Source organism: Aotus nancymaae, unplaced genomic scaffold (assembly GCF_030222135.1).
Source record: "Aotus nancymaae isolate 86718 unplaced genomic scaffold, 86718_ANA_hifiasm-v0.15.2.pri h1tg000053l, whole genome shotgun sequence".
NCBI lineage: Eukaryota > Metazoa > Chordata > Mammalia > Primates > Aotidae > Aotus > Aotus nancymaae.
In genome coordinates this window covers 5,036,743-5,060,120 of record NW_026988467.1, presented here as the reverse complement: position 1 = coordinate 5,060,120, position 23,378 = coordinate 5,036,743, and the positions used below count along the sequence as shown (strand labels likewise).

The following is a 23,378-nucleotide window of genomic DNA, read 5'->3' as shown; positions in this document are numbered from 1 at the left end:
CTTACAGAGGAAGAAAAAGAGAAAGAGGCAGAAAGATTATTAAAAAAAAAAAAAAAAAAAAAAAGGCCGGGAGCGGTGGCTCACGCCTATAATCCCGGCACTTTGGGAGGCCGAGGCGGGTGGATCACAAGGTCAAGAGATCAAGACCATCCTGGCCAACATGGTGAAACCCCATCTCTACTAAAAATACAAAAATTAGCTGGGCGTGGTGGCGTGTGCCTGTAATCCCAGCTACTCAGGAGGCTGAGGCAGGAGAATTGCTTGAACCCAGGAGGCGGAGGTTGCGGTGAGCCAAGATCGCGCCATTGCACTTCAGCCTGGGTAACAAGAGCGAAACTCCGTCTCAAAAGAAAAAATATAAAATAAAAAAAAATAAATAAATAAAAATTTAAAAAAAAGGCTGAAAACTCCCCAGATTTTATGAAAGACATGAATATAAACATCCAAGAAGCTAAATGAACTCCAACTAGGATGTACTCAGAACTCAGAGATCCACACTGAGACACACTGTAATTAAATAGCGTGAAGTCAAAAAGAGAATCTTAAAAGCAGCAAGGGAAAAGCAACTCATCACATGCAGAAGATTCTTGATAAGGTTATCAGCAGATATCTCATCAGAAACTGTGGAAGCCAGAAGGCAGTGTGGCCCATTGCATTCAAAGTGCTTAAAGAAAAAAAACTGTCAACTAAGAAATCCTTTGTCTGGCCATACTGTTCTTCAAACGTAAGGGAGAAGTGAAGACATTCTCAAATAAACAAAAGCCAATGGAGTTTGATACCACTAGACTTATCATCCAAGAAATGCTAACAGGAGTCCTTCAGGGTTGAAATGAAAGGACACTGACAGTAACTTGAAGCTGTATGAAAAAACAAAGATTCCAGCGAAGGTAAATATTATTATTGCAACAATGATGTATGATTCCACTTTTTGTTTTTAAGAAACTAATACATTCAAAGAAAACTAGTCTATAAAAGCCAGTATTATTTTAACTTTGATTTGTAATCCCATATTTTGATTTCTATAAAATTTAATAGATTAATGCATAAAAATGATTATGTTTTTGGAAGCACAATGTACAAATACCTAATTTTATGCCTTCAGTAACTGAAAGAAGATGGAGATGGAATTCTATAGAAGCAGAGTTTTTGTAGGTTATCAAAATTAAGCTGGTATAAATTCAAACCGGAGTGATATAATGTTAGAATGCTGAATATAATCCCCATGGTTATCACAAAGAAAATAGCTACACAATATACACAACAGGAAAAGAGCAGGGCATTACATTTCACTTCAAGAAACCAACTAAACATAAAAGATGACAGTAATGCAGGAAATGAGGGAAAAAAACATTTAAGGCACATACAGAACAAATGGCAAAGTGACATAAGTAAGTCCTTCTTCACCAGTAGTTACTTTAAACGTAAATGGGCTAAATTCTCCAATCAAAAGAGACTGACTGAACAGATTTTTTTTTTTTTTTTCCTATTTTTTGAGATGGAGTTTCGCTCGTTACCCAGGCTGGAGTGCAATGGCGTGATCTCGGCTTACCGCAACCTTCGCCTCCTGGGTTCAGGCAATTCTCCTGCCTCAGCCTCCTGAGTAGCTGGGATTACAGGTGCGCGCCACCATGCCCAGCTAATTTTTTGTATTTTAAGTAGAGACAGGATTTTCACCATGTTGACCAGGATGGTCTCGATCTCTTGACCTTGTGATCCACCCGCCTCAGCCTCCCAAAGTGAACAGATTTTTAAAAGCATCATTCAGATAAATGCTATTTACTCACTTTAGATGTAGACACAAATAGGTGGAAAGTGAAAAGATGTAAAAAAATATTACATGCAAATAGTAACCAAGAGAGAGTCACAACAAGACAAATAATGTATGATTCCACTCATAAGGAGCATAGAGTAGTCAAGTTCATATGTCTCTCACCTGTAATCCCAGCACTTCGGGAGGCTGAGGCAGGTGGATCACTTGAGGTCAGGACTTTGAGACCAGCCTGGCCAACATGGTGAAACCCTGTCTCTAGAAAAATTAGCTGGGCATGGTGGTGTGCGCCTGCAATCCTAGCTACTCTGGAGGCTGAGGCAGGAGAATTGCTTGAACCTGGGGGCAGAGGTTGCAGTAAGCCAAGATCATGCCACTGCACTCCAGTGTGGGCAAGAGAACAAGACTCTGTCTCAAAAGAAAAAAAAAAAGGAAAAAGAGAAAGTAGACCAGTGGTTGTAAAGGGTTGGGAGAAGGAGGAAAGGGGAAATTACTGTTTTTTTTTCAATTGTATTTGGGCTCTGGGGTACATGTGCATGTCCTGCATCCTGCAGGATTGTTGCATAGGTACATATATGCCATGGTGGTTTGTTGTCTCCATCTCCCCACCCACCCGTTGCCTATGTCAGGCATTTCTTCTGGTGTTATCCCTCCCCATCCTCCCCGCCCTACCCCACTGTTCCTCCCCTTCACGCCCTGACCTAGCCCTGTAAGTGTTGTTCCCTTCCTTGTGCCCAAGAGCTCTCATTGTTCATCACATGCCTATGAGTGAAAACATGCGGTGTTTGGTTTTCTGTTCTTGTGTCAGTTTGCTGAGAATGAAGGTTTCTAGGTTCATCCATGTCTCTACAAAGGACACGAATTCATCGTTTTTTATGGCTGCATAGTATTCCATGGTATATATGTGCCACATTTTTTTTGTCCAGTCTATCATCGATGGGCATTTGGGTTGGTTCCAGGTCTTTGCTATCGTGAACAGCATCCCATCGAACATATGTGTGCATGTGTCTTTATGATAGAACGATTTATAATCCTTTGGGTATACACCCAGTAATGGGATTGCTGGGTCACATGGAATTTCCATATCTAGATCCTTGAGGAATCGCCACACAGTCTTCCATGATGGTTGAACTAATTTATACTCTCACCAACAGTGTAAAAGTGGGGGAAGTTATTATCTAATGGGTAGAGTTTCAGTTTTGCAAAATGAAGAGTCTTCTGGAGATGGATGGTGGAGATAGCTGCATGTGAAAATAATTAATATTCCTGAATTATATACATAAAAATAGTTCAGAAGGTAAATTTTATGTTATGTGTATTATACCACAATAAAAAAGTGTTAATTTTTAAGAAGGGGGGAATAGGATTTCATTGTTTTGCTTACTTCATAAACCTTAATATCATACTTTTTTTTTTAAAACATCTAACTTTATTCTCGTTTTTAAATATTTTTACACACACACACACACACACACACACACACACACACACACTCTTTTTCTTTTTTGAGACTGGCTGGAGTGCAGTGGTGACATCATAGCTCACCACAGCCTCAATTTCCCAGGCTTAAGTGATCCTCCTGCCTCAGCCTCCTGAGTAGTTGGGACTATAGGTGCAAACTACCACACCCTCTACTTTTTTTGATTTTTATTAGAGACGAGGTTTGGCTGTGCTGCCCAGTGTGGTCTCCAACTCTTGATCCTCTCACCTTGGCCGCCCAAAGTGCTCGGATTACAGACATGAGCCACTGGGCTAGGCCTATTTGCTATTGTTTTTATTTTGACTCTTCAACCTCCCATAACTTGATACTTGTGGGAATAAAGACCTCATTACTAGTACAACCACCTCTACCATTACCACAGCTGCCACCAACACTGGTTGGGACCATTGGTAAATCAAACCTTTATTGGTTCAGGGTATTCACAAATGGTCTCACTTAGAAGACCTCATAACAACAAAAAGACACTTAGGTCCCATTAAAGTTTCTGCTTGGCATGAATACTACCTCCGGTGTGAATCTTACCTCTTTTTTAACTCTTTTCAAACATGCAGACATATTTGAAATACACAAGTCACATGTCAAATGCAGCCAATCACACACCAATGCAGGTGTTTTGACTCTTTGTTGTCTCCCAACTTTCAGCTGGTGGAAGCAAAAAACCACTTGGATGCAAAAAGATCTGTGTTCAAAACCCTATGAACTGCATGACCTTGTACTAATTATTTAACCTGTGTACACCTTACTTGTTGCTTACTGGTAAAGAGAAAATAATAACACCTACCACAGAGGTAAACTGTGAAGATTGAAGTTTGTAGTGGGATCATGCAAAAGCACGACCTATATGAAAACCACTACCTGTTAAAAACACATGAGTAGATGACAGCCATTATTACTGTGCTTACTTGAACGTCAATTTCCTGAGGGATAGCCTGGCTTTGAATCCAATTATACACCTTGGCCAGCTCCTCCTGTTGCCCATGAGAAAACTGGGGCTGCTGCTGCTTCATACTCTCCAGCCTTTCTAGGTCTTCTTTTAGTACAACTTCTTTAACCCTGAAAACAAACAGAATCATAAGCGTCCTGAATCAGACACAGGGTTCCTAACATGTCATCTAGCAATAGCATTTCTTTTTGGTTGGTAATACACCTTACATCTTCTAACATATGAGGCATACAATTAAAAAGTAACTAGAGCATCTCCTTGTCAAGTAGGTAGAGTAGACTTTTTTCTTGGTGGAAAATATCTGTATGATGTTTTAATGAGGTGTATGGGAGATTTCCCTTAGCTCTTTTCTTTTAGAACAAGGGAAAAAAAATCGAGAGTCTAAAATGAAAAGTTCTTGTACTTGTGTGCCATCTTGGAAAGCACAGACTTTCTGTTTCCTTGTCTCATGATGTGTAAGCTTTGCTTAGTCTGGATCTCAATATAGGTGACACTATCAATGCCATCCTTATTTTAAGAAATCATTCATCATTTGACTTCAAACGAATAAATTTGAAAATACACCTCTCAAAGGGAAGTTATAAAACATTCAAGAATTATTTTGTCTTTAAAAACACATTAAGAAACCACAGGCTGGGCGTGGTGGCTCACACCTGTAATCCCAGCACTTTGGGAGGCTGAGGCAGGTGGATCGCCCGAGATCGGTGGTTCAAGACCAGCCTGGCCAACATGGTGAAACCCTGTTTCGACCAGGTGCAGTGGCTCACGCCTGTAATCCCAGCACTTTGGGAGGCTGAAGTGGGTGAATCACCTGAGGCCAGGAGTTTGAGACCAACCTGAATAACATGGTGAAACCCCATCTCTACTAAAAATGCAAAAAACTACCCAGATGTGGTGGTGCATGCCTGTAATCCCAACTACTCAGGAGGCTGAGGCAGGAGAACCGCTTGAACCAGGGAGGCGGAGGTAGCAGTGAGCTGAGATCGCGCCACTGCACTCCAGCCTGGGCGATAGAGTGAGACTCTGTCTCAAAGAAAAAAAAAGAAACCAAAAACCCTGTCTCTACTAAAAATGCAAAAATTAGCCAGGTGTGGTGGTGTGCACCTGTAATCCCAGCTACTCAGGAGGCTAAGGCAGGAGAATCGCTTGAACCTGGGAGGCAGAGGTTGTAGTGAGCTGAGATTGTGCCACTGCACTCCAGCCTGGATGACTGAGACTCCATCTCAAAAAAGAAAAAAAGAAACATGAAAATATAAGAAGTGGGTCTTCTAAAGTGCATTCTTACCTCTTGGGTACCTGATAGGTCATGAGAATGCACTCAGGTGTCTGTCGTATCATTCTCCAGATGGACTCTTCGGCGACATTGGGAAATATTTCTTTTTTCTGTACATCCTGAGATTGCTGCCCATTTTGGGAGATTTCAGAAGAATAAGCACTACCAGTAAAGTATATACTGCAGTCACTGCTTCCTGTCAAAAATCAACAACAAATAATTAGAAAAGACCTGTCTGACTGATTTGCCAAGCTGGTTCTCATTCTTCAAAGACTTTTGCCTCAGACAGTCCTCCTTATCAGCCAGCCCAACCATTATTTCCAGGAAACATCCTCCTCCCTGTGAACAGCCTCCTGGTTCTCTGGTCTTCCCAAGATCTCTTTTTCCATTCCTAATGAGCTATCACTCTCAAGGCTACACACATTGTCCTGTATCATCACCCATAACTGTTCCATCTCCAAAATCATTAACATCTCAGCTTCACTTTCTCACTGGCTTGTTCAATTATTTCAACCATAAATTTATCTTAGTCTTCTGGTAGTTCCTTCACTATTCAGCCTAAGTCCTCAGTTCATCATTCAGTAACACACCTTGCAATATCTTAGACTTCTTTTTCCCTCTGACTTTTCATAACTGTCAAAATGCCAACTCCAATAAAGCCAATTATTGACTTTGTTCTTAACTAAACCAAAGTAGCCAAATGCATGGAAAAAGTCACATATGGGGTACAGCGTTTCTACAATAAATTCATCATCACCAACCTCAAATGGACCATCAAAATGCCTGGGAATCCTGCTACCATCCTCTGGTCAATGCACTAACCTACCCCAGCAATGATTATTTTTACCTTCTCTATTTCCTCCCTCACTCTCACCTATTCTACAAAGAAAAAAGAAGGCATCAGAAAGCAAATTGCTCAGCTTCATTATACCAAATATACACAATTAATCATATATGTACTCCCTCCTCACCTTCCTCCTGTCACAAGAGAGAAACTTTATCCCAAAGATCATACTTTTATTGCTGCTTATGAAGCCTTAGGATCATTTCTTTCCTATCTTGCATCTGACTCTTCTAGATCTTTCTCATTGACTCTGAAGGAATTAAAAATACAAAACAAAAAGATTTGTCTAATTTTTTAAAAAAATACTAAATATATGGGTAAACGTAATAAAAAATTTTCCTCATTAAAAAATATCTTTAGGTTGGGAGTGGTGGCTTACACCTGTAATCCTGGCACTTTGGGAGGCCAAGATGAGACCATTGCTTGAGGCCAGGAGTCCGAAACCAGCCTGGGCAACATAGTGAGATCCCATCTCCATAAAAATAAAAAATCAGCTGAGCGTGGTGCTGCGTGCCTGTAGTCCCACCTGCTCAGGAGGCTGAGGCTGAAGGATTGCTTGTGCCCAGGCATTTGAGGCTACAGTGAGCTATGACTGCACCAGCGCACTCTAGCCTGGGTAACAGAGTGAGACCCTGTGTTAAAACAAAACAAAACAACAACAAAATACCCACATAAAAAGACTTTAAAAAGTTATTACTGTTTAAAGCAAAAATCATAACAATGTTATTGTGGGCTTTTTTACATATGTTTAAAGTGTGACAAAAATAGCACAAAAGACAAAGGGGAAGTGGAAGTACTCCGTTTTAAGGTTCTAATATATAAAGTGATACAATAGGTATAATATTTGAAGGTAAACTGTGATAAGTAAAAGATGTACACTGTAAATCCTAGAGCAGGCCGGGCACGGTGGCTCATGCCTGTAATCCCAGAACTTTGGGAAGCTGAGGTGGGCGGATCACCTGAGGTCAGAAGTTTGAGACCAGCCTGGCCAACACAGTGAAACACTGTCTCCACTAAAAATACAAAAAATCAGCTGGGTGTGGTGGCACATGTCTGTAGTACTGGCTAATTGGGAAGCTGAGGCAAGGCAGGAGAATAGCTTGAACCTGGGAGGTGGAGGTTGCAGTGAGCCGAGATCATGCCATTGCACTCCAGCCTGGGCGACAGAGCGAGACTCAGTCTCCAAGAAAAAATAAAAATAAAAATAAAGTAAATCCTAGAACAAAAACTTTAAAAAAATCGGTATACTTGAAAAGCCAATACACAATTAACCCAAAAGGAGGAGAGCAGGAGGAAAAAAAGAAAGGGCAGATGAGACCAACAGAAAACAGCAGCAGGACGAAAGGTTTAACTTAGACCTAACCACATCAATAGTCACAATAAATGTCAATAGTCTAAGCAAGCACTGCAGTAAAAGGCCGAGATCATCACACTGATAAAAAGCAATACCCAACTCTGTGGTGGTTACAAGAGACTCACTTTAAATATAAAGACACAGAGAAGTTAAAAGTAAAGAGATGAAAAACAAAATACCATGTAAACACTAATCAAAATAAAGCTGGACTGGATACACTGATATTAGACAAAGCAGACTTCAAAGTAAGACATATTTCAGGATAAAGAGATCAATTTGGCTGGGCGCAGTGGCTCACGCCTGTAATCCCAGCACTCTGAGAGGCCGAGGCGGGCGGATCACGAGGTCAAGAGATTGAGACCATTCTGGCAAACATGGTGAAACCCCGTGTCTACCAAAAATACAAAAACTAGCTGGGCGTGGTGGCACGCACCTGTAGTCCCAGCTACTTGGGAGGCTGAGATAGGAGAATCGCTTTAACCTGGTCAGTCAAGATTGTGCCACGGCACTTGGGCCTGGCAACGAGACTCCATCTCAAAAATTAAAAAAAGAGATCAATTCATCAAGAGGATAATCTTCAGTGTATATACACCTAATAAAAGACCTTCAAAATACATGAAGCAAATATTCATTGCACTATAAGAAAAAATAGAGAAATCCACAATTATAGCTAGACATATAAGAGCCGTATCATAACTTATAAAACAGATAGAAAATCAGTTAGAATAGAGAAGGTTGGATCAACGTCATCAACCAACTTGATCTAATTTACATTTATAGAACGAACACATGACTCAACAATAGCAGAACACACACTCTTTTCAAATGCACATGAAACATTCATCAAGATGGACCAAATTCCAGACCACTACACAATGTCTCAGTAAATTTACAAATACAAAAAAATGTTCTCTGACTACATTTAAATTAGAAATTAATAAAATAAAAATATCTAAAAAGTCTCCAAATATTAGGAAATCAAGCCTTTCTAAATAATCCAAAGATCAAAGAAGAAAATACAAGTGAAATTAGAAATATTTCAGACTGGCCAGGCACAGTGGCATATGCCTGCAGTCCCAGCTACTCAGGAAGCTGAGGCCAGAGGGTTGCTGAGCCCAGGAGTTTGAAGCTGCAGTGAGCTGGGATCATAACACTGCACTCCGGCCTGGGCAGTCAAGTGAGATCTCGGCTCAAAAAAAAAAAAAAAAAAGAACTATTTAAGCTGAATGAAAATAAAAATATACCCAAATTTGAGGGATGCAATGGTTAGAGCATTCAATAACATTAAATGTTTATATTGGGGGAAAAAAACTTAATTCAGTGATCTAAGCTTCTACCTTAAGAAATGAGAAAAAGAACAAATAAAATCCAAAGTAAAGAGAAAAGAAATAATAAAAATTAGAGCATATGCCAGATGTGGTGGCTCATGCCTGTAATCCCAGCACTTTGAGAAGCCAAGGTGGGCAAATTATGGTGAAACTCCATCTCTACTAAAGATAAAAAAAAATTAACTGGGCATGGTGGTGGGCACCTGTAATCTCAGCTACTCAGGAGGCTGAGGCAGAAGAATTGCTTGAACCCGGGAGGTAAAGGCTGCAGTGAGCCGAGATTACTGCACTCCAGCCCGGGCAGCAGTGAGAGACTCCGTCTCAAGAAAAAAAGTTAGAGCATAAATTAATAAAATACACCCCCGCCGCCACAAAAAGGAAAAAAAACCCCACTGAGATCAAAAGTTGCTTCTTTGAAAAGTTATCAAAATTGATAAACATACAGTCAGATTGATCAGGAAAAAATACGAATACCAGCAAGAAGAGAGGTACATTACCATAAAACCCACAGACATTAAAAAGAAAAGGGAATATTATTAAAACTTTATGCCAATACTCAACAAATTAGATGAAATAGATACATTTTTTAGAAGATACAAATTACCAAAGATCACTAAGAAACTGATAACCTGGTTAGACCTATATCTATTATAGAGAATTTAAATTTGTTGTTAAAATCCTCCTCACTGAGAAAACTCCAGGCCCAGAAAGATTCACTGGTAAATTCTACCAAACATACAAAGAAGTAATAACAGTTCAACACAAACTCTTCCAGAAAACAGAATGGCAAAGAATAGTTCCTAGCTCATTTTTTGAGGCCAGAATTACTGATACCAAAACCAGACAAAGACATTATAAGTAAAGAAAGGAAATGGACCGATATTCTGCTTAGAGATGCAATAATGTGTAACAAAATATTAGAAAGATAATCCAACAACATATAAAAAAGGATAAAAGAGCATGACCAAATGCAAGGTTAATTTATTGTCCAAAAATGGAGGTAATTCACCACAGTAATAGAAGACGGGAGGAAAACCACATGAATATCTCAACAGATGCAGAAAAGGCATCTCAGCAGGGCAGCAGTAGAAGGGAACTTCCTCCATCTGATAAGGGCATTCAAGGAAAACTTACATTTAACATCATACTTAATGATGAAACACTAACAGCTTTCCCCTTAAGACTGTGAACCAGGCAAAAGTGTCTATGTTCCTGTTTTTATTAAACACTTCGCTGGGGGTCCTAGTCAGTTCAATGAGACAAGACAAAGACATACAGATGGAAAAAAAGAAGTAAAACTCTATTTGCAGATAATAAAGACGGTGTAGAAAAGTTCTGCAGAATCTACAAAAGAGCTACTAAAACTAATAAATGAGTTTAGCAAGACTGCAGAATATAAGTTAAAAATATACAATTTGACAAAATTTATATATGCTAACAACAAACAATTGAAAATTGAAAATTTTGAAAGCCATTTACAATTGCATCAACAATTATAAAATCCTTAAGAGATAAATTTAGCAAAATATGTCTAAGAGTTGCAGGCTGAAAACTATAAAACATTGCTGAGAAGAGTTAAAGGCCTAAATAGAGAAATCGTACTTGTGGATCAAAATACTCAATATCATTAGGAAGATAATTCTTCGAAAATTGATCATCTATAGATTCAACACAATTTCAATCAAAACACCAGAAGACTTTTTTTTTAGAAATTGAGAAATGAAGTATATAATTTATATGGACAAAGGATCTAAAATATTCAAAATCATTTTAAAAAGAAGAATTAAGTTCAGGGACTTACTTCACCAGACTTCAAGACTTACTTGAAAGTTACATTACTCCAAAGTGTGGTATTGGCCTAAAGCTGGCCATATAGATCAGTGGAACAGAAAAGAGAGTCCAGAAATAGACCCACACATATATGGTCAAGTTATTTTCAACAAAGGTGTCATGGCAATTTAATAGGGGAAAGATTCATCCTTTAAACAAACAGGGCAGGCATAATTAGATATCCCAATGTAAAGAAAGTATATTGACCCTTCCTCATACCATACACAAAAATTAACTCAAAATGGATCACAGATCTAAGCTTTAAAGGCCACGGGGGGTGTGTCTCGTCTCAACAGCATCATGCTAACTGAAAGAATCCTAATACGAAAGACGGCATACTGTCTGATAATACATAAATTATAGGAAAAGCAAACTAAAGTGTTTCAAAGAAAGCAAACCAGTACCTGCCAGGAGACCAAAGGTCAGGGCAGAGACAGACTGGTGAGGGTCACAGTCACAGAACTTTTTGGGGTGACAGAAATGTTCTATATGGTGGATTTTGTGGTGGTGCTTACACTACGGTGCACACCTGTCAGAATTCTTGTTTGTACTCCTAAAATCGGTGAATTTTATTGTATGTAAATATGACCCCATTTTTTTTTTGACAAAAAGAAAAAAGGAAAAAATAAAAAACCCTGTACTTCCACATCAGTGCCTGGGGTACACAGTGAGAGCTCATCACACAGTGAATGGAGTTTGAAACATTGGTTGTCCTGATCCACTACCTGATGCTGCAGAACCAGTTCCGGATGGAGTCTCCCTGGGGGGTGACCCTGGGGACAGCGCGCTGGCAGTAGGATGCGATGGAGTCTCCCTGGGAGGTGATCCCGTGGACAGTGCGGGGGTAGTAGCAGGATTGCTCTCACTGCCACTGTTGCCTATAACACACTGCTAGAAAGTAAGGGCACATGAAAAGACACTTTAATCTTCTTACCACAAAATACAGTAGTCCTCCTTTATTCATGGTTTTGCTTTCTGTAGTTTCAGTTACCTGTGGTCAATCGAGGTCCAAAAACAGTAAAGGGAAAATTCCAGAAACAGTTCCTAAGTTTAAAATTGTGAGCCATTCTGAGTAGTATCATGAAATCCTCAGCTGCCTCACTGCTTCCCTCCACACTGTATGTGCCACTCACCTGTTAGTCGCTCAGCAGTCGTCTTGGTTATCAGATCTACTGCCGTGGTATCGTAGTGCTTGTGTTCAAGTAACACTTACTTTACTTAAAAATGGCCCCAAAGTGCAAGAGTAATGAAGCCACCAATTGGGATATGCTAAAGATAAGTCATAAAGTGCTTCATTTAAGTGAAAAAGTGAAAGTTCTCAAGGAAAGGGAAAAATCCATATACTGAAGGTGCTAAAATCTTAGGAAGAATGAATCTTCTATCCGTGAAACTGTGATGAGTATATTGCTGCAACTGTCCTATGTTATTAGTCACTGCTGTTTTTATAAATGAAGGTTACCATAGGTATGTATAGTATGTAAAGAAAAAATGCACAGTATATAGGGTTCAGAACTATCCACGGTTCCCGGCACCCACCAGGGTCTGAAACATATCCCCTGGGTAAGGGAGACTACTGTAACTGGCAGATCTTCAACTTCACATGTTAAAGGGAATAAAATTTATATATATAACTAAGAAGTAAAAGCTTTCCAGCCTAGCTCTAAGAATAAGTTCCTTTGTAAGCGATATGAAGGCATTACTACTTTCTCAGTACCTATTACATGGCAGGCACCGCACAGGTGATTTGTTACTCAGCAAATACATACTGAACATTTTATATGTTCTAAGCACTGTGTCAAACACTAGGAATATAATAATGAACAAAACAAACTTCCAGCTCTCTAGGAGCACCTACTGCATGGGGAGAAGTACTATATAAATACTACATCATTTAGCCCTCAGAGTAAGCTATGAGGGATTCACCTTTCCATTTTCCTAATAAGGAAACAGAGGCAAAGAAAGGTGAAATAACTTGTCTAAGTGAATCTACCTAACTAGTGACAGAACTAGGGTTTGCATCCATGTCTTACTCCACAGCCCAGGTTTTATTCACTGTAATACATTCCCTTGCCTTAGATTTTTAGCAAGTATGCTAACATCAGGCTTTCAAAACTGAGCATATTTTCTTGATTTGGATCACAGATTTTGAATATCTTTTAAAGGAGGGTATTATACCTTGAAGGTCAAAGAAAAGTTTGTGTAAATATTCACACTTGCCTTAAATTTTATACAGGAATGTCAGATTCCAAAGTTTAACCTGCTAAATAAACCTGAGAATGGCTTTCTAGGTAAAGGGATGAAAAGTTAAGGGAAGCAGACCAAAAAAACTTTTGATTTTGAAAAAAATGACATGTTTAAGTGTGATACAAACTGCCTTCTCTACTGATAATACAAATAAAGTAGCTGCTACTGCTTCATACACACCTGTTGTCCTGTGACTGTGCATGAAGTACAATCGATAAATTGTCAGTATGGCTTATTCCCATCTTACCAGACCATGAACTCGGTTGTAGGTAAGCAAATATATATTATAGGCAATGAACACTTAAGGGTAATACCTGGATCGAATTTTTAAAAGTGGAGGGAATCCAGTTCACATGAAAACTTGAAAGATAGCACTTTGGGAAAAACCTCACAAAGTAAGAATCCAGAATATAGACGATTCTTTCATGTCTACTTTCCAAACAGCCAGGCATTTGTGTTTTGTGTTTACACATAATTAGGCTAACAGGCCCACTCACAGTAGCCATGCGGATTACCCACTGGATGTCAGCACTGAGTCCCAACGCAAGCACCTTAACTTTAGTAAAGTTATTTGTCACTTGAGTGTTGAAAATAAGCATCACTTACATATGCAGCTTGTGGGCACATGTTCCTTCTTATCTCATCTGGAGATTCAGAGGGTCTGGGCATCTCTTCCTGAAGTAAGTTTAACTGCAAGGGCGAGCTGCTCCTCGAGGAAATGAATGGGTGCCCCTCACTTTCTGCCTCCCACTTTTCCTCCCCTCTCCTTTGGTTGGTGACTGGAGGTGGGTCCAGGTGTGGAGTCATTGCTGACATTGAGGGTGATACTGCAGAAGAGGCTGTCACCCCCAGGAATGGACATGGCGACAACAGAGGGCAAACAGAGGGGTTAGGCAGGAAAACGGTCATAAAAGTATCCAAGTAAGGAGAAGGGAAAGCTGGGCAAGTCTGCTGGTCCTTGGATGAGGATGGCCCAGGCAGGACTTCCGATGAAGTTCCGGGGGCAGCATATTCTCTTCCGGGACAGGTCACGGCTGGGAGGGGATACGCCGGGACGAGATAAGGGGCCTGGCTGGGTACCATGGCGGCAGGTGGGAAGGTCGGGCCTGAGGAGTGCAGAGAAGAGGCCGCGGAGGGGCAGCAGGGCTGTGCGTTCAGATGCGCTCCCCTGAGGGGACCGGAGCCTGCGTTCGAGCTGCTGCTGTCCGGTGGCTTCGGCAGCTTCTTCCGCTTGTGCTTCCCTTTCCTGCAGCCAGCCGACCGAGTCTGCTTAGAAGTCGAATCTCCTGGAAGGATAAAGGTAGAGGCAAATTATGGAAAATTAAACCCAAAAAGAAGAGAAGGATGACATTTACAGGTACTTTATAAATAGTTGACAAAGGAATGCCCGTTTGCCAATACTACCAGAATGGCAAAAAGTGGCTCTAAAAAAGATGAACAAAATTCCGGGTAAAAATCATTGCTATCGAGTAAACTTATTTCAGCATCTCTCAATCAGTTTCTCATGAAAAAACAGTTTCTCAGATATAGGATCTAAGAAAGAGCCTAGAGAAATTGTTGATATAAATAGATTGTTTCAGCATCTCCCCATCAGTTTCTTCCAAGTAAAACTCCTATTGTTCACTCCTTATCTCCGAGTCCTTAGATATAATTTATAACATCTACATAGATTGATGGCATTTATTTATTCTTGAGACGGAGTCTCCCTGTCACCAGGCTGAAGAGCAGTGGCGGGATCTCAGCTCACCACAACCTCCACTTCTTCGGTTCAAGTGATTCTCCTGCCTTAGCCTCCCAAGTAGCTGGGACTACAGGTGCCCGCCACCACGCCGCATTAATTTTTTATTTTAGTAGAGACGGGGTTTCACCATGTTGGCCAGGATAGTCTTGATCCCTTGACCCTGTGATCTGCCTGCCTCGGCCTCCCAAAGCGCTAGGATTACAGGCATGAGCCACCATGCCTGGCCAATGGTATTTATTTTAAAAAACTCACCTACCTTGAAAATATGAATATTTAGCTTTGCTCCTGCTTTCTTGCTGAAGATAGGAGCTGTAGGGTGATGACAGGATCTTTTCTCGGAATTTATCCACATAATTCTGCTCTTCCTTCTGGGTGTGCGCCGACAGAACAGCCGCAGTGAGCCCCACATGTTTAAATTCTTCCGAGGTCAAAGGGGCTGGCCGCATGTTCAGGGTCCAGGGCTCACACATGAGGGTGGCATCCCTGGCTGAGGTGGAAGAAGATGTATTTAATTTTAATTTCTATCAATTATTTGTATTTATTTATTTTACTTTGTTAACTGCCTTTCGGTTAACATTTTTACAAACATTATTATAACTGCGGGAATACCAAAAGCTTCATTAGTCTAGCACAGAAATTCTTGATTTTCTGTCTTCCTTTATATTCTTTGCACAAATGCACACACATTTCACAGTTGTAATAATCAATATGCACACATTTATTTAAATCTTGCTTTTATTGTAAACATTTTTCTCCCTGAATTCTTCAAAATTTCTTTTTATCTTTGAATTTATTTTTTAAATAGGTAATATATTCATGTGGTTCAAAAATCAGGAAGTATTAAAAATGACATTTAGTAAATTCTCGTCACCCCGTCCACGCTCTGTCTAGTTCTTGTTTGTTTCCCTTGCAGAAGACCATTCTGCTGGAGTGATGTCTTGCTGGGTTCAAGCGATTCTGCCTCAGCCTCCCGAGTAGCTGGGACTATAGGCGTGTACCACACCTGGCTAAGTTTTGTATTTATCTATTTAATTTTTTGTTTGAGATGGAGTGTCGCTCTTATTGCCCAGGCTGGAGTGCAATGGCGCTAACTTGGCTCACTGCAACCTCTGCTTCCTGAGTTCAAGTGATTCTCCTGCCTCAGCTTCCCAAGTAGCTGCGATTACAGGCACATGCCACCATGCTTGGCTAATTTTGTAGTTTTAGTAAAGATGGAGTTTTCACCATGTTGGCCAGGCTGGTCTCGAACTCCTGACCTCAGGTGATCCACCCACCTCGGCCTCCCAAAGTGCCGGGATTATAAGCATAAGCCACTGCACCTGGCCCTTCCAGTTTCTTTATTACATATAAACAAGCATAAATACAGATTATCTTCCTCCCTGGCCCCATCTTTACCCAAAGGCACATATGTACATTAGCCACCAACGTACCTTTTTCACTTTACAGTATCCCTTGGAGAACTTGATCAATGCCTCGACAGTTGTCTCATACTTCTACACTGCTGTGGAATTCCATTTTATATGCACACCAGTTTACTAAAGTGAGCATCTACGGATGGATTTTGGGTTGCCTCTTTTTTATCTGGTTATTTAACTATTTATTATTGATACAGAATAGTTGTACATTAAATTTTCTTTTATTGATACAGAATGGTTATATATATTTTGGGGTTGATTACTTCTAAGAACAAAAGATTTTGTGGTGGACACTGTAGGGGTGGACATCCATGCCGGCCCGCCTCTGTGGTGCGGTATCCAGGTGGTTTGGCCCCACTCCACACCCGGAAGTGGCCTGTAACACCACAGGGGCTTCACTTCTAGCCAAGCTGGAGTAACAGGGACCAAACTTACCTTCCTGTCTGAGATTTAAAAAAAAAATGGCCAAAATATATAAAGCAGTAGGTTTCAGACACTGAAGGAAAGTGACCCCCAAGGATAAGAAACAAGGGAGGTGAGCCTGAGGGCTGCCCCAGCGCACAGCCTGGAGGGTTTCCAAGGACTTTCCAAGGCATTCATGGGAAGAAAAAAACCACCTGAGAGGACCAGCAGGAACAAGAGCCGAAGCTCACACAAGCTGCAGAACAGTGCCGGCTCCCATCCGCCAGACTGGAGAATCTCCTCACTCCTGAGGCACCACATGGAGCGCTCACGAGGGTCTTGCCTTGGTAGCAGAGAAGAAACAGGCCGAGACTACACACTATTTGTCCTGCCTAACAAATTTAAAAAGCAAAACCTGAAAGGATCAATCTGTTTCCAGGTAACGTAACTGTGGCTGAGAATAAAGATCAAGAATATTTATAGGAATACAAAAATATTTGGTACCCATTCGCAGTATCTGGCATCCAATTAAAAAAAAATCACCAGGCATACAAAGAAGCAGGAAAATATAACCTCATAATAAGGAATAAACATACTGAGAAACTGAGTCTACAATTTATGCAGACAAAAGACCTAGCATATTCAAAGCAATCTTGAAAAAGAATCAAGTTGAAGGATTTATACTAGCTGATTTCAAGACTTACTGTACAGCCACATGAACTAAGACCACTCTGTACTGGGATAAGGGGTTTATCAATTTTGTTCATCTTTTCAAAGAACCAACTTTTAGCTTTAAATTTTCTCTGTTGTCTGTTTTCTATTTTGTTGGCTTTTGCTTTTATCTTTATTATTTCCTTCATTCCATCTTGGACTTACTTCACTCTTCCTTGGCTAACTTTTTAATCTGTAACTTCAGATCACTGATTTGAGACATCTCCTCTCTAACAGCATTTTAAAGCTACTGATCTTCTTACAAGCCCCGTTTTTAGCTGTATCCCATACATTTTAGTATGCTATACTTTCAATATCAGTGATTTGGAAATATTTTCTAATTTTCTTTGTGATTTCTTTTTTGAATCATAGGTTTAGAAATGTGTTGTCTGACTTCTAAATATTTGGGTTTAAATATACTGATTTTTAATTTAATTCACTAGCCAGAGAACACAGTTTACACACCACACCATCAATCCTTTTAAATCTGAGACACAGTACAGCCCAACATGTCTTATTTCTCAGTGAACATACTGTGTGTACTTGAAAAGACTGTGTATTATGCAGTTACTGGGTCTCATGTTCTCTAAGTCTCAATTAGTCAAGGTGGTTGATAGTGTTGTAAAGATCATGTTTCTTTACTTATTTTTTCTCTATATATTTTTATCAATTGCAGAGAGGGAGTGTACGATTTTCCAAATAGAATTATGGAAAGTCTATTTCCACATTTTTGCTTCAGAGCTTTCAAAGTTCTGTTACTAGTGAATACACATTTATGACTGTTATGTCTTCCTGAACTGACTGCTGTGTCATTATGAAATGACTGTCCTGAAATGTACCTTGCACGTATTAATAAGGCACTGCAGCCTTCTTATGCTTGTTGTTTGACTTGCACATCTTTTTCCATTCATTTACTTTCAACCCATTTGTGAATTTTAATTGTACTTTGCAGAGGGCATATAGTTAGGTCTTGATTTTTTTAAATCTGTTTTGAGAATTTTTGCTTTTTATGTATTTACTTATTTTTAGAGACAGGGTCTTGCTTTGTCACTCAGGCTGGAGTACAGTAATGTGATCAGAGCTCACTGTAGCACTGAACTCAAGATGGGCTCAAACCAGGCTCAACTGATCCTCCTAACTCTGCCTCCCAAGTAGCTGGGACTACAGGTGTGGGTCACCACACCTGACTAACTTAAAAATTTTTTTGTAGAGATGGGGTTTCACTGTATTGCCCAGGCTGGTCTCAATCTCCTGGCCTCAAGCAATCTTCTTACCTCCTCGGCCTCCTGAGTCCCTGAGATTACAGGTGTGAACCACTATGCTTGGTCCAATTTTTGCCTTTTAGTTGAAGTGCTGAGTCAATTTTATGTCATTATTGACAGAGCTAGATTTAGAGCTATTCTCTTGTTATTTTGTTTGTTCTCTCTGCTTCTTTTCTGTTTATCCTCCTTTCCTGCCCTTCTTTTTTGAGTATATTTCAAAATTTCATTTCATTGATTGGCTTTTTAGCCATTGTACCTCATATACCATCTTTTAAAAAATTGTTTAAGGGCTGGGGACAATGGATCACACCTGTAATCCCAGCACTGTGGGAGGCCGAGGTAGGCAGATCACCTGAGGTCAGGAGTTCAAGACCAGTCTGGCCAACATAGTAAAACCCTGTCTCTACTAAAAATACAAAACTTAGTTGGGTGTGGTGGCAGGTGCCTGAAATCCCAGCTACTTGGGAGACTGAGGGAGTAGAATCGCTTGAACCTGGGAGTCAGAGGCTGCAGTGAGCTGAGATCGCATCACTGCACTCCAGCTTGGGTGACAGAGTGAGACTCTGACTCAAAAAAAAAAAATTAATTTTTTTGTAGACAGGGTCTCACCAAGTTGCCCAAGCTGATCTCAAACTCCTGACCTCAGGTGATCTGCCTGCCTTGGCCTCCCGAAGTGCTGGGATTACATGCATGAGCCACTGTGCCTGGCCTACATTCCATCTTAATTAGATCCTGCTTTAGGTTCAAAATATCTATAATGGCAATGACTCCTGGAGACTAATGGTCAATAATCGACTCCCTACTCTACTACTCATGGGCTGTGTGATACTGGGCAAGTTAAGTTACTTTACCTATTTGTGCCTTAATTGTTCCGCACATAAAATGAAGATATTAACTTGCAAGAGAATACATTTGTGATCATGGTCCTCAGACATAGCTCATTAGAGTCAGAATGTAAACTGTGGGAATGAATATGAGTTTTTCAGAAAGCAAAAGACAGAGAGATAATTTTTTAAGAACATCTGGGCTCTAATTCTGCTTTTTCTCCATGGAATAAAGATGTGGCCTTGTAGATGTTGAGTCTGATTTAAGATCAGGAGAAACATACCAGTAAAAATTCCCTAAAGCACATGGACTTTAGTATAAATTCATTAAAAACAGTAATATAAAAGCAGAATACAGAAAGCAGAGTGGCAGAGTCAAAAAAAGAGCTTTTTTTAAATTATTTTTTGTATTTTTAGTAGAGGTGGGGTTCCACCACATTGGCCAAGATGGTCTCGATCTCCTGATCTTGTTATCCATCTGCCTCAGCCTCCCAAAGTGCTGGGATTACAGGCGTGAGCCACCGTGCTGGGCCCAAAAAAAGCTTTCCCTATTGGGTGAGACCCTCCCTTCCTGTATGGTCTGTACTGTGAACAGCTACACGGCCACACAGGAATGCAGAATATTAAAAATGTGCATCTGCTCCTGTCTGGAGGGGCTAGCTCAGGTCCAGTGAAACTCTACTTTTGACTAATTAGAAACGTAACGCTCTCTGGTCTTTCCCCACCAATCCACAGTTCTCCTGTCAGTACCACGCTCTCCATCTCACAAATTGTTGGAAAGATTTAATGAGATCATTCCAATGAAGAACTAAGAGCAGACAGTGGCACACGGAAATGGCTCAATGCATATTAGCTGATATGCCATTGAAGACTAGCAAAGATAAAGTAGAGATCATGTGAAAACCCAATTTAACATATTTGTCACCATTCCTTCATCTACCCAAATTATTGTAAGCAATGAAAAAGTCAAAAGGACAGGTGGCAATAAAGAGGAATAAAAAGAAGCCAAGAGAATAATTTACCAAGTAATTATGGTGTTAAATGAAGAGTTTTAAAAGTACTCTATTCATTGCTATCACACGAATACAAAAAGCTGAATATATGTGTGACTAAGCTCATCACAACTATACAGGATGGTGAAATGCAGGCCCATTCTTTAAAAGTCAGCAACAAGGTAACCTAACACAGTCCCATTAATAATGACTAACACCAATTGAATACTACCTACTTACTAGGTACTATATTAAGTGCTTCGTATGTGTCAACTGATTTCATTGACAAATAACATAACTGAGAAATAAGGTCCAAAATATGTAACTGACATAAACATGACAACGTTTCCAGAAATACTTTAACTGAATTAAAGAAAGAAACACATATGTGTAATTTAGAAGTTGTAACTGAGCAAATGGTATTCATGTCTTTTGTTTTCTCATCACAATGTAGTTAAAGTTGAGTATGTTTCCAAAGTCAGAGGCGAGTGTGGTACCTGTCTCTGGGGGTGGGACGTGGACAATGGTGCTGCTGTAACCGCACTGGCTCATGCCTGACCCCAAGCTCAGCACTGTCGTGGACAGGATCTGTGGAGCTCCTCCTCCTGTGTCTGTGGACCGTCCATTTGTTGGCATTTCTGGCTTAGGTATGGCTGGGATTTGCAAACCAGCTGGTGATGTAAGAGAAACTGACAGTGAAAAGAAAAATTCCCAACAAGAAATTTACCTAAGACCCAGTTTACAGAAGTTTGTAACAGAAATTAAACCTTACTGGCCATAAAGCAGTAACATGAAACCAGAATTTTATGCTTACAACAAAATAAAGACATTAAAGAGAAATAGGAAGAATGTATTTACAATTCTTTTAATTTAACTCTGAGGGGCATTCTTGTTACCTTGTAAGGCCTGGATATCATCTGCTTTGTGGTTCTGTTTGTCTTCTTCTGAGGATGAAGAAGTTGTATTTGTACAGGAGATACACTTTCTTTTCAAAGCTGGAATGTTGTAGCTCTTCAGATATCTGTAACATAATTAGGCCACATATTCTTACCTGTTCCCTAACTGTGCCATTTCCCATCTCTTCGCTTTTTTCATGCCAGTTCTGTTTGGGGTAGTTTGTACTTTTTTCTTGATAAAGTCTTCCCTGACCATCCCAGCCTCAATCACTGGATTGTAGTATTTCTTTTACTATGGTCTTGAATTAACCTTCATCTCTTACACCATGGGTGTCCAATCTTTTGGCTCATTAGAGTCAGAATGTGTCCCTGGGCCACACTGGAAGAATAGTTGTCTTGGGCCACACATAAAATATACTAATAGTAATGATAGCTGATGGGCTAAAAAAAAACAAAAACCAAGAAACAAATTTCATAATGTTGTTAAGAAAGTTTACGAACTTGCGTTGGGCTGTATTCAAAGCCGTCCTGGGCCACATGCGGCCTATAGGCCATGGGTTAGACATGCTTGCCTTACACCGTTTAATTTTGACAAAATTAGGTCTTGTCTTCTCAACTATACCACAGTTCCTTCAAAGAAGGGATGCATCTTCTAGCTTTTTGTGCTTTCCGTAATGTTCAGTGTAATATGAACTGTATGTGTTAGGCACTCCATAAATATCTACTGATTTATAGTGAAAACCCAAGTCAGAGCAGCTATTAAAAATCCTGTGAAGTGTCTACAGTGACAGCATATGCTTTTTGAGAAGACTAATATGGTATTAGAACTGTGGTCTCATACCTGATGACACTGTCGATACAGTTAATCTGTTGGTAGGACGGGCTGTGCTCGTCGTTCCTCAAATCCTCGTGAGGCTCAGTGTACATGCTATTATTTTTCATTGTTTGGTGGAAGGAAGTACAGGCCTTATACTCACCTGAAACAGAACAAAGCGATGTGCAATTAAAAGTACTCAGCATGTAATTAAGAACATACACTTTCTTAGCAAAATTAAATCATGGCACTTTATCATATATATATCAATAGAATGTTATGCAGCTATTAATAATGAGTGCAGATCTAAAATGCACTGATAGATATCCAATGTGAACAAAATAAGGTGCAGAGCGTATTATACATACAATGGCTACAACTGTATTTAGAAAAGTAAGGAGTGAAACAAACGTTTCCAGCAAAAATTATCAAGGTTCAATGAAACCATAGGTTAAAGGCTGATGAGGAACTTTCCAATGCTGAGCTGACACTACCTGTACAACTGATCGACCCTGGCAATTACTAAGGGTGGAATTTGGGCAGACCTGTGTGTCCTACATGTTGCTGTGTGAAGTACACGGCATCTCCCAAATGGAAGCTGTGCCTGACGTGATGACCGACGGAACTATTATTTGTGCTCATTAGTATGGTAGCCACTAACGTACCTATTGAGCACTTGGAATGTGGCTAGAACAACTGAGAAACTAAATTTTAATTGTGTTGAATTTGAATTTAAATTGCCAAATGTGGCAAGTGGCCATCATTGTAGATAGCACAGGTACAGAGAGAAGAAAAAACCTCCAGGGTTGGCTGCAGTGAGCTGAGATTGCGCCACTGCACTCCAGCCTGGCGCCTGGTGACAGAGCGAGACTGTCTCAAAAAAAAAAAAAAAAAAAAAAAACCTCCAGGCTTAAGCACTAAAAAGAACAATGATCCTATAAAGGAGACTGAAAAAGGGCAGCTAGAAAGATCACAGGAAACCCTGAAAGGCTCAGCCACCCAGCGACCAAGAATGAAAACTTTCTTAAGGAAGGAGTAACTAATTATGTCAAGTACTATTGAGAGGTTTTGTAAGAAGGTTTAGACGCTGGTCATTTTTAGCTGGCTTGGAAGAGTCTTTTCTATTTTCAGAGGGTATTATGGAAAAATGACTGTATTATCTTTTACTCACTAAACTTTTTGTTTTTTTGCCTTGAGACAGAGCCTTGCTCTGTTGCCCAGACTGGAGTGCACGCA

General features: G+C 40.1%; 1 protein-coding gene across 7 annotated transcripts in view; it reads right to left on the bottom strand.

The window, feature by feature from the left end:
• Positions 1 to 23,378, bottom strand: part of PER3 (period circadian regulator 3) — a 61,678-nt gene that overhangs the window by 3,312 nt on the left and 34,988 nt on the right. For 3 of the 7 annotated variants that reach the window (XM_064363198.1, XM_064363196.1, XM_064363199.1), the window contains 8 exons: positions 22,170 to 22,305; positions 21,329 to 21,453; positions 20,930 to 21,103; positions 15,083 to 15,313; positions 13,692 to 14,371; positions 11,567 to 11,732; positions 5,498 to 5,681; positions 4,172 to 4,322 (listed from right to left, as the gene is read on the bottom strand). In XM_064363198.1, the coding sequence (XP_064219268.1) occupies positions 4,172 to 4,322; positions 5,498 to 5,681; positions 11,567 to 11,732; positions 13,692 to 14,371; positions 15,083 to 15,313; positions 20,930 to 21,103; positions 21,329 to 21,453; positions 22,170 to 22,305 (1,847 nt within the window). Of the gene's footprint in view, positions 1 to 4,171; positions 4,323 to 5,497; positions 6,580 to 8,138; positions 8,217 to 11,566; positions 11,733 to 13,691; positions 14,372 to 15,082; positions 15,314 to 20,929; positions 21,104 to 21,328; positions 21,454 to 22,169; positions 22,306 to 23,378 lie in introns of those variants that run through there. The other 4 variants (XM_064363197.1, XR_010337683.1, XM_064363201.1 and 1 more) reach the window with 4 other exon arrangements.